General features: G+C 31.0%; 1 protein-coding gene across 1 annotated transcript; it reads right to left on the reverse strand.

The window, feature by feature from the left end:
• Nucleotides 1–152: 152 nt before the first annotated feature.
• Nucleotides 153–9,708, reverse strand: LOC143905490 (transmembrane protease serine 9). The gene is made up of 12 exons (XM_077420931.1): nucleotides 9,586–9,708; nucleotides 8,838–8,952; nucleotides 8,414–8,576; nucleotides 7,973–8,181; nucleotides 7,646–7,897; nucleotides 7,277–7,395; nucleotides 5,145–5,201; nucleotides 4,528–4,624; nucleotides 4,262–4,424; nucleotides 2,979–3,193; nucleotides 1,207–1,409; nucleotides 153–985 (listed from the first exon to the last, which is right to left on the reverse strand). The coding sequence occupies exons 1-12, from the start codon at nucleotides 9,706–9,708 to the stop codon at nucleotides 803–805; spliced, it is 1,899 nt and encodes a 632-aa protein (XP_077277057.1). The 3' UTR covers nucleotides 153–802.
• Between the last annotated feature and the right edge of the window lie 2,981 nt (nucleotides 9,709–12,689).

Here is a 12,689-nt window from a genome sequence, read left to right on the forward strand (position 1 = left end):
ATATTTGAAATATTAGATACATATATATATCTATTTAAAAAAATTTTTTTATAGAACTTTCAAAATTAGCAGAAGTATAAAATAATGTAAAACTTAAAATATAAAATTAAATCGCAGAACATGATAAATTACATTCTAAAAAACGTATGGGAAAGGAGTTACTTTATGCAAATTTATTACATTGTTTTATAAAGTATTATAACAATATAGATTTTCTGTAGAAAGATATGACACACACACTGGTATAGCTTAAATATATAACCTTAATCTCACTATAGTCAATTTCCTTGGCAATAAAATTAAGTATTGTAAATATAGCTTTTGGCTATATTTCAGCAATAGCAAGAAAGATTATTGGATAAATAAATATTGCATGGTATAATATTATTTTTGCAAATGTTTGACAATATAAAAAAAATACTGCGATGACATCATATAATATCATTTATAATACCGTCTCTACTTATTCATTCATTACTGTTGTATAGACATTAAATAGGAGAATATATAACAATAAATGTAATATAGATATGTAATAAAGATAAAATGTGAAAATAATATACAAAAATTCAAATTGTTTGAGCAATTTAAGTTCATCCAGTTTTACATCTGGCGCAGCGTCACTTCAAATTTGCTAAATGTATAAATTATGCGTAAAAAATCATTACGGAAATATCATGTACATTCTAACAACACATTTAGCACGATAATTCAGAGAGCTTATACATACTGTAGTACGTAAAAATCATCTTCTTTGTTCTTTTTATTGTATCTCCCAGCAAGAATCACCGGGTAACCATAATTAATTATGCTCACAGAAACAGCCGTCTTTTGAATTTTTTAAAATCCAATCCATATACCGTGTAACTCTCGTATATACACCTGGGTAACCAGGTCTTGCGCACCCGTTACCCCAAGACACCACACCGATAAGTTCGTACTTCTTGTCTTCGCGCTCCGTTATCAAGGGTCCACCACTGTCTCCCTGTAATGCAAAAGATTCCTATTGTTCGCGCATCTGATTCAATAATATTCAACATATACATATAATAAAGTGTTTAATGTTTAAATGCGCTATATCTATTAGATAATACGCATTACAATAATGACACATTTTATCATGTGTATTTTTTAATAATTCTTTTATTTATTATTGTAATTATTTATTTTTAATTTATCACATACAAATATTGCAGTGATTATTACCTGACATGAATCTTTTTGCCCTTCAAGATAACCCGCGCATAGCATATTGTCTGAAATCATTCGAGAACTATAGCTAGTATTGCGACAATCCTGAAGACTCATGACTGGAACTTCGACTTCCTGGAGAAGACAAGATGGTTTGCCATCCTCTTTTAGCGTACCCCAACCTGACACGATTGCTTTTGATCCCACATACTCGTTATCTAAAACGTAATTCTGCACTATATATTATAACAAATAATTAATCACGCAAGGTCGGTAATTGCAACAACAATAATCTTAGAAATAATTAGCAAAATATTATTTTTAATATTTTTCTTAAGTAAATTTAAATATAGATTTAATAGTAATAATATATTGGTATAAGTCTAATTGAAAGAATCTTAGAATTAATCGATGTTTTATTAAAATAATAAAAGATTTGAAAACTACTTAAAGATGAACGTTTATAAGAAGTTTTCGAATACAAGTCTATTCTATATGCGTACATTATTAATACGAATATGCTGTTCGTATTGCCAGAAAACAGGGCATGTAAATGTATCATGTCATGCTGCGTTAACAAATTCAGGAAAGATTATATTGCGTGCATTCGAAATGCAAATTCGAAGTCCCCGATTTCAGAGAAATCTTCATTATTACGCAGTTATGTGCGTCGCGACATTACAATAACTGAGAGTAGGTACCCGTATATTGACTAATTTATGACTCCGCTATCGCGTAATCGTCGCATAATAAACATGATGGCTAGTCGCAGATCGCGCAATATTATTCAATATTATGCTCGGTTATGCAAAACATATTGGCCAAAATTAATAATCGCAAATTCATTATTGTAATATCGACGGGGCATGAAATTGTGTGTGATACAATGGATATCGAAATGGATATCGATAATTTATTCGACATATTAGATTAAGGCTGCAGCGGTCGCATGTCTTTAGTAAATTTTATTATGACTTTATCTCTGTCAAACTGTTAAGAGAAATTATTAACAAAGCATGTTATAGTAGGGGAGACCGGGGCTCGTTGGCACAAGAGGCAAGTTGGCAATGCGTTCCGTTTATGTATTTATAGCGAAAAAACAATGTAAAAGTTATCACAAAATATCTCTTATATGACATAGGTACTTTTCCCAAAGTTTTATTTTAATCAAACAAGCATTACAATAGAAAAATAAGACAACTCTGATTCAAGAGGTGGCAAGTAAATTTTCGAGCGTTTTAAAATATCGTATTAATGTTCTCCAGCTTGAGAAGTAAATCAAAGTGACGTATCATTAGTTAAAAGAAAAGTTTCTGTTACTATACGACATGTTATTTTGACTAACAACAGTAATTTATTGTAATAAATGACTGAAATAAAACGTATTTAGGGATGGGGTATGTTGGATATCAAGACACGCTTAGCTTGACTGTTGTTGCCGCGCGCGTAAGACCTGTTTGAGCATGTGATTTGCTATTTACAATGTCGATAGAAGATAGATGTATATTCATATTAATATTTTTGTGTTGATCAAAGCTACATCTAAAATAGTTTACAATTGTTTTTCTGCAACAGTATATATTTTGTTATTTCTAATCTAATAAAAATTATAAGTTTAAAGTTATAATTTTTATTATTATATTTGTTACACTTTTATAAAGTCTTTATAAAGAGAAAATAAGTACACTCACATGATGGTGATCCAATCTTTATAAAAGTGTTTCTATCAAACATTAATATCATTATCTTATCACACTCTTATAAAGAAAGAAGAAAAAATGACTTACCAAATATTGACGGTAAACATATCGGCCGTATTGTATCGCTTAACGGTACTCTTTCATTAAGGCGAAGCAGCGCAATGTCATTCTCGAAATTCAGAAAGCTGAAGTCGCCAGTCATAATACGTACCACATATCTGGTTTCCGGTTCTTTCTCGATACATCTATCGTGCTCTCCGAAAGTAACCTTGATCATGAACCACATGAATCTGAAAATAAGACTAGAAGAACTGATCACATTCGCCTGGCAAATGAGATTGCGATGGGGGAACTTAGTTAAAATGAATAAAAATAAACCCTACACTAAGAGAAAATCTCTCGAATTAATTTATTTAGTAATGACTCGATTATTATTTGTTTTTATATCGACTGAATTATATGTTCTAAAATCTACATCAGTAATGTAAAATTTAACTGTTTTGAATGATTTTATTAAACACAGTTATATTATTAATAAAATTATAAATAGATTGTAAATTATGTTATTCAGGAAAGATATATGTATATGTATAGATGAGATAATGTACTCGATGAATGTACTACACAACATGTACTGATAAATGCTACAAATGATATTTCAAATTCTTACTTTTGAGTGTTGAATGCTTTTTTTTCTTATTTACTACATATTGAATTTTTAACGACACGTAAACGAATTTTTAAAACGATATTTATGTTTACAATAAATTAAGCTTTAACTATTTACTTAATTAAAATAAATATGTGGACAAACAGCTTTAAGGTGACAGATTCTTTACGTTGTTGTTTGCAGATAACTAAAAATTGCAATCATCAACAGTGAAATAATTTAGCACTCCTTTACTTCAGTACCTATAGAGGGGCTAACGGGGTAACTAAAAGTTTTCCTTGTAGCATGACATTAATCAAGGATGCAAATATGAAGTTTGACCTGTTTGCATATCGAGTAGATGATGCCAACAGCACGAATTGTAGCGATTTTATACTCACAGTTAATTCATGAAAATAGTTTTAGTATTTCGCGCGCACTTCCAACAATTTTATTTATGCCAAAAAATTAATTAGACATTATCTCCTGTTAAGATTCACGTAATATTATTTTTTATTATTATTACGGTTAAATTTTGTGTTTCTGTTATATTATTAGTGTAATATCTGCTAAAGTTTTAGGAACGTTTTAATTAAAAAAATGTATAAGCATTAATAAAACTTTTAATGACGAAAATTATGTAACAAAAGTTAGAATTATAAGTTTTTAATATTAATTTTACAATTTCACAAAGTGTGCGATATTTATTAGTCATACCTACCCCTTCACGCAGTGTGCAGCTGTGAGGACGTAACGATCGTTTATAAGTGTACCTCCGCAATAAAACTTGTTTAGATACGATAATCTAGCCATCCACGGAAATTCATTCATACTCGTCGTTTGACCTCCAACTATGCGACTTTCTTCATTCCGCAACCCACAACCTAGATTGCAATGATCGAAGTTTAATACATTTTCTCTACGCCTTTTGTGACACTACGTCTAATAAAAATAAAACTCAACAAAAATGCATATTAAAGTACACACTACAGTAGCAGGGCGCAGGTGAATCAGTAGTGGAGTAAGGTGGTTTATTACCAAAAAGTCCAAAGAAATTCTTTATTTTCTCGTTAAATTCTCCGGCCTAAAATTAAAATAATTAGATTATTTAACGAATTATGTGTTTTATTATTAAACAATGTTCAAGAAAATATGATCAATAATTTTATTTGTTTTGTGAAGCATAAATATAAGATATATAAATATCGTATTCACAGGTTAATTATTCTTATATACAATAATAATTAAAAATTTAAATAAAAATGCATTATTACTTTGAGAAAAAATTATTTTTATAATTTTGTCACATGTACAATTTTTTTCTACTTTGATGAACTGTCAAAACAGTTCAAGTTTTATGTTCGCATTTTGTCGCATATAGACCTCAATTTTAATTGTTCTATTGATAGCTTCTAAATTAACTTCTAAATTTACTTTACTCCCATTCTAACATTAAAATTAAAAACATGTTACGGGAAGTAAAAAATTCCAACATCATACATCTCAGAAATTTTTTTTAACGATAGTTTCTAAGAAATACATACATATAACAATATTAGATGGCAATGAAATTAATAGACAATATTTACAAAGAAAAATCTTACCTGACAATTTTTCGTTGTCGAGAGCAGAATGAATAATAAAATTAAGCAACACAAAGTCTTCATGTTTTACGACTTGGGTAACTTGTTGCACCGATAATTATACACTTCTAGTTTAATTAAGGTCTTTGTGGATATTTGAATGAGAGAGTTGCCACACGGGCACCGTCAGGAACGAGTCATGGACATGTCCCTGACTGAGAACAGCTATCACCGGCGTCCTACGCTGACTATGGAGGACTGAGAGGTCGAAGAGGTAATTGCTATTCCGGAAGGGAAGGCGGGCACAGCCAGAGCCGGCCGGTACCTGACCAGTTCACGTTCATGTTCAGGGTCGAATCACGGGTGACTGTTATTGACCGTCATCAGGGCCGCGACGAGAAATCATTATACTCAGAGAGTTGTCTCGATATTGTCACCTACGTTTCTATAAATTTTTGCACCAATAAAAATGCAAAAATAACATTTTTATATTTTTTATTTGGTATTAACGCTATAAGTTTATTAATTATTTTAAGTTTGCACATATACACACACCATATATATTTTTTTAGTATAAAAATGGATCTTTTTGTTAAAAAAAGATATATGACACACCAAATATTAACGTACTTCTTAAAACAATGACTTTTAAATAAAATTTCAATTAAATTTAATTGAAGCATCTTTGTGCAATTTTGCAATACAGCTTATTCATCGTGTGAATGCATAATGAAATAGAAGAGAGTACAGAAAGAGAACGTCGTACTTATTGTAATAAGTGCTCATCTTTATTTATTATATGCACATTTATTTTATTATACGCATTTAGTTGGTGTGTTATTTGGTACCGTTTGGTAGGCACAGCTCACGAACGAATTGTTATAAATGAACACCTCGTCTACCAGTTTTGGAAGAAGAAAAGTAGTCCTATTAGTATACTCGGCGTTAAATCCTGTTATTTTCATTTTTGACCAGAATTTGTAATGAAGTTTTTATTGATCGCTATCGTACTAATATCGTATTATTCCTTAGAACTAGTTTCGATTGAAGGATCAGGTTTAGCAAGTTCGTCATCGTTATTATTGACCACCTATTTACATTTCTATGAAGACTACAGGAATTCAATTTTAGAAAGAGTAGCGACACTTTTTAAACTTTCTTTGTTTATTGCTAATATTATTGTAAAATTACATTGCCATACTGAGACAATTACGCTGAGATAGAAAATAATACACTTATTGTATTTTAATCTTATTGTATTTAATCTTATTTTAATACACTTATTGTATCTTAAATTTACAAATATCAGATAAAGTAATAAAGATATATGTGCGTTTAGAGTGTTACACATACAGATACACACAATGTTGGATTATAATACAATTAAATAATGATTATTTTAGAAACAGAGACAAATAAAGCGTAACATAATAAGATTTTTTTATTCATGTAATTTTAATTATTTTTACAAGTATGTAGAATTTTTTACGTTATAATTACTGTACTATTTATGATAATGAATGTGCAGTGATTTATTGTTCTAAGTATTTTGTATTTATTAACACATTTTTTATCTTTTGCATGGGTTTGTACATATTATTTTATAATGCACATACACGCGTATTATGTACATATAACAGACAGTATCAGTAATTGGTTACCATAAATTACACTATCTTCCATTATGTACAAATTACTAGTTGCGCATACAAAGATGCTATTGCATGTGGAGTGCATTTGCATGCGTCAACTTTAGCCCGGTTCGACAGTGAACCGTTACTGGTTGCTAATTATTCCGGAAACGTTTGACCGCTATTCGTACAGTTGTAGGTGATAGAAACGTGTGGAGCAAACTAATTATAGTTGTGTTCTAAATTTTACTTAAATTAAATTTTCTTACAAAGATGTATTTCTTACAATTACATGTATGAGCAATAGCCGATAGCTATAATTAACAGCAATAATAATGGCTTCTATATCCACAATGAACTATATATATATTTAATAATTTTATATTTAATAAAAAATTGTACTCAGTTCCCAAATAAGACGTTTATGAATGGTAACGTAAAACGTGCTCGTCATACCGATTAATTACAATCATAACACGTGAAATTTTATGTACACAAGGCGGAGGTGAAAGCAGGTCCTCAATTGGCGCACGAACAGCCTTCTCTCATGTTCGCGTGGATCCATTTGAGATATCGGGTAACTCTCGTGTAAACTCCGGGATAACCTGGTCTACCACATCCCACACCCCAAGACACTATACCTATTAGATACGTTTAACACACACACACACATACACATGTAAGTTTCACGTAAAACAAATATTCCAAAATAATTACAGTAAGGTGATTTCTGCGAATTTTTACATTTGTGTAAATATAAAGCGATTCGGAGATATACTTTATACAATATGCTTATTCAAATAATACGAAACATTAATTAGTAATGGTAAATTAAATATTATTTAAAAAATTATATATATTATGATAACGAAATATAAATGTTTCTCTCACCTGCTATTTCAAGCCTATCGGCTTCTTGAACGAGAAGAGGACCGCCACTGTCCCCTTGACAAGAGTCATTGCCACCTCGACCGGCGCAAATCATATTATCGCTAATTCGATTTGCTCGATATTTCATTTTTCGACATTGCGCCAAGCTATATATTGGGACTTGCGCTTCTTGCAGTTTCCCAGGTAACATGCCTCCTTCCGAAGTACGACCCCATCCTACTACTGTCCCTTCTTTTCCGGCAGGATCGATTCCTGCATTAATATATATAAAATACATTATTTAATATCTTAGAAAAGACGACGATTGATTAATTCAGTGCGTATTACCTGGTTGAGGTAAACAGATTGGTCGAACCCTTTTTGAAAATTTTACGGGCTTGCGTAATTTTAATAAGGCTATGTCATGATTGTAGGAATTCATATCGAAATTCCTATGACGTATCACAACACTCACTGCTCTCATAACTGCAACTCCATCAGTATTTACGTATTGATCGTAATCACCAAGTATCACTCGAATTTTCGATCGTTTCAAACTAAAATAAAAATATCGATTAAATCGTCATAACACATTCGATAAGATCAAAATATGAATATAAGGCGCATATATTTTTTTAATATCGAAGTTTATATCAGAATTTCCGCAAAATACTTAATAACATTTATAATAATTATGACATATTTATAGTAATTTTGTAATTTTAGTAGTTGTATATTATAGTTTTATCCATTGTATTATCTTTAAACTTATTGGGTAGAGAGACATACTTCCGTACACAATGGGCAGCGGTGATTACGTAATCGTTGTTGAGCAGACTAGCACCACAGTGGAAATGACCGTCGTACACCAGCCTTGCGACCCAGGGGTATCTATTCGGTAGCGTAGGACGTCCACCCACTATTCGATTCTCTTGATTAGATAAACCGCATTCTATAAGGCCAATATCAACATTTAAATATTTTTATTGTTTAAAGATATAAATTTAACCAATTATATATATATATATATATATATATATATATATATACTTCTATAGTAAAAAAGATAATAGAAAATATGTTACATAAGTTGAAATATAACAATTTAAAAATGTACATTATATATTAAAAAATTTCAATATTTCTTAAAATTAATAAAGTAATCGCGATAAAAAAGGATAAGAACAATTTAATTTGTGCATGGAATCCTTACCGCACGTGCAGAGCCTATCTTCGTCTGAATCATTATTATCGATAACGTCGATACCGAATATTTCATCAAATAAAAGCCTTCCGGTACGAATTTGCGAACTATTCGAAAAAAATTCCTGAAAGAAATACGTAATTACCTAGTACCATTCAAGTGCGCTCACTTTCCACTGCAAATACGACATAAACGATGAGAGAAAGTAACCATGATCAGAATAATGGGTCAAGGCTTAAGCTGTATTATCTTTGATACTGACTAAATATCTTATGTGCGTAAGTGTTGCGTGCACGTAATGTTTACACGAATCTTTTAATTCTGATGTTTGATTGATTACAGCCGTTACTTAAAACACACATCTTATCTCATTAAATAGATTGTATAACATAGTGTCGTTGTATGCTAAATAACGTCAGCAAATTTTAAATAAAAGCACGTTAAACTCTGAAATTAAAAGCATTATTGTTTAGGATTTACAATGATTATTAAATTATTATCAACGATATTATTAACATGTAATACTGTTGTTAGTTACACAATAAAAGTCATTTTAAGGATTATATATATCGTATTATACATTTTGTAAATATTTGTTGTCACAAATGAAATTTAGTAATATATAATTGTTAGATATCATGCTATTAAATTTAACAATTGAAATTTTAGAGGAAAGAGAAGCCTAATATTCTTGTACTTTGTAAGCTAACTTTGCTTTGATGTGTCTCGATCTAATTATATGTTATAGTATACTCACAGATGTAGCTGGAGCCATTTTAATCTTTCGATGAAATCTATTGCCTTCAATTGGTATTGATATTATAAGTGTCGTGATCAAGATTAGGATCGAGAGCTTGCTACGAGACACGAGTAAAGGCATTTTCCCATTTGTTGTTCACGAAATGCACAAGTATCGTTCTGAATCACGGATGCGTTCTTCCTTTCATCGATGGAGCACCGCACACCACGTGTTTTGCTGGATTCCACGACCGACATGCATTATATTGAGCCCGTACGAATATTCGGCCACGATTTCGTTCTCCGCTGTCGGAGCGGCTTCTCCACCGTTCTTTTCGCCTTCGTGAATTTTACAGAGAAGCTGCGGATTTTTTTTTCTGGTTTCGCCGAAGATCACCGTTGCTCGCGCACGCTTTCACCGTAGCTCCACAAAGACGTCCAACTGATCGACCGAGAGCTAGCCGGTCTTTATGGTTGCGAAGAAAGTTCTTCTTTCACTCTCGCGCCTGCCACCATCGTCGGTCCCATTCAGTACACGTGGCATAAACGTGGTGAATTCTCTCAATTTGGAATCATAATGTCCTTCCTTTTCACGTAAGAATGGAAAACACGTACGTCAATGGAAGCTTTCGCCGTACGCAATGTCACTTTATATTGTTTCTTATGTGATTTTTCTTAATCTCTCTCGTTTTTCTCGAATAATTTTGGATTACCATTAAACCCTAAAGATATAATAGGGGTATTCAAATAAGTTAAAGTTTAACGGTTTGACAGGTCATGTCGGGTTAAAGTCGAGTAAAAAGTTAATTAATTAACTTTGGGCGCGCTACTCTTTAAGGTTATGCAAAATACATAAGTGACTTATTAACCTATCTCATTAATCTTTGGGTTAAAAGTTTAAAAATTCACTTTTTACCCGATTTTAACCCGACATAATCTGTCAAACCGTTAAACTCTAACTTATTTGAATACCCTTAATATGTATTGTACATGAGTTAACGAGGAAAAAACACGTTTATGCAAGTACGTATGTATATCTTTAAGATATACATATTTGCATGAACTAATGTTTTTTATATCATTTTTTCAAAATTTTATGGTACAATTTTAATAACTAATTCTACTTGATAATCAATTTTGTAAATAATCAACATGCATTTGATATAAAGTTTTCTAATAATATTTTTTTAGTTTAAACTCTTTACCCTTTTCTTCTTCAAAATGCAAGGATTACTCAGAGCTAAATATAAACCATAATAAAAAGACAAATTCAGTTCATTCCAGTTCTGTTGAAATGGTCCATAATACATTTATAACAAAACTTTATGTGTTATCTAATGTAAAATATTGGTGCCTTCTTCGTTTCTTAAGTTAAATAGTTATTATTTTATTTGTTTCTTTCAACGGCAAAAATGTCACGGAAAGAAGGTAGACAATGTTCTCAAATAAGCATATCAACAATAGTGAAGGATAAACTAATTTAGACAATTATATTATACTGAAAATGAGTAATGACTTTCGTTGAAGTAACAGTATAAACCATAAAGATAACATAAACCATAGAAATACATTATTTTTAATTTATATATAAAAGATTAGAGGCCAAATAATGTTTATTAAGAATAAACTATAAGGTAACCGAAAAAGCATAATATAATGTGATCTTTTGACATTTATCAGTATTAACAAGCATAATTTAATCTGTTTTGAGATTATTGAGTAGATAAAATTGTTTTTCTTTTTATAGTATATATTTAGTGTACTTTAATTTGGGAAGAATCACGCAGTGCAGATAACGGTTTAACGGTTTCACTAACCCACATTTATCGATGAAAGTAAAACATCTCAAACCGCTGACCTGGTTTTACTTTATTGCACGTTTATGCAAATATTTTAATATTAAATGATTTTATCTAATATATTTTTATAATAACGTTATTGATGCAGCTACTTGCAACTTTTAGCTATTTTGGCAAAAATAACATTGAAGGGTGGGGGTATGTTAAAAAAATATGACATCAAAAAAATCTAAATACACGATTACAGAGATCACTTAATACCGTAACCTTTTTGTCTAAAACATTTTTTCATATACGTCACGGTTTCAGAGATATTTACTCGTAATCAAATACGTAGAATTTCTTTCGAGGGGTCGTTTCAATCTCTAAACATGCTTCGAAGCTGATAAAAAGAAATACGTATCTGTTATTTTTCGCTACTCTACAATATTTCCAAAGCCCATCAGAATAGGTGAGAGATAGTTCCAAACATTCCCTTGTAAATAAACTTATAATATTAACAAATTAATAAACGGCGATACGAGTCAGGCGCGGTACGTGGTGCGCAAGTAAAGAAATTAATAGTTACAGAAGTAACGAATTACAATGTATATAATATACATATACATATATTCTAACTTAATAAACTGGGCGCCGATTATTTGTCGGACTTGAAACACAGTTATCGTTGGAACATTAATACCCTTCCCTCCCCGGAATTAAATTGACGCGATTTAATTATTTTTTAAAAAACTAAAGAATTTATTGCAAAAAATATTGCCTCAGCCAGGATTCGAACCTGGAACCTTCCTCATTCCGTGAAGGGCGTCGTATCAATTCGACTACCGAGGCATGTGTGTAATATTTATCGCAATAACCTGTTAATAATAGTTACAAACGCATGTTTCAGCCTACGTAAATTCAAATATGTCATTAGACTCGTGAAAATGTCAACAAATTAATAAACGGCGATACGAGTCGGGCTTTTCGCAATAAATTCTTTACAGTTTTTTTTGTTCCAACGATAGCTGTGTTCCAACGATAGTTTTGTTTTTTTAATGTTCCAACGATAGCTGTGTTTCAAGTCCGACAACCCAGATAACATGTATGTTGCCCAAGACGTCGTAAAGATATCTTGATACGTTATCAAGGAAATAATTTTACCATAATCTATGTGCTTAAAGAGCAAGTTTCTAGAACTGATAGTCGCGTAGTTATAACCAATGATCCAATGTGCCCTTTGAGCCACTGTGCCCCAAGATCCTCTATCTTAACGCGATTTTATTTTACATCAATTTTTATATTAGTTATTATAATTTTTGATTCATAAATAAGTTTTTTTGTA

The sequence above is a fragment of the Temnothorax americanus genome, unplaced genomic scaffold (genome assembly GCF_048541705.1).
Source record: "Temnothorax americanus isolate GAGA-0224 unplaced genomic scaffold, ASM4854170v1 Scaffold62, whole genome shotgun sequence".
NCBI classification, from domain to species: Eukaryota; Metazoa; Arthropoda; class Insecta; order Hymenoptera; family Formicidae; genus Temnothorax; species Temnothorax americanus.

Coding starts and splice junctions, on each gene's coding strand:
- LOC143905490 (XM_077420931.1), bottom strand. CDS start 9,708: ATGCCTTTACTCGTGTCTCGTAGCAAGCTCTCGATCCTAATCTTGATC. Junction 4,625..5,144: donor CGACAACGAAAAATTGTCAG/GTAAGATTTTTC, acceptor TTTTAATTTTAG/GCCGGAGAATTTAACGAGAA. Junction 1,410..2,978: donor ATGTTTACCGTCAATATTTG/GTAAGTCATTTT, acceptor ATTACGTTTTAG/ATAACGAGTATGTGGGATCA.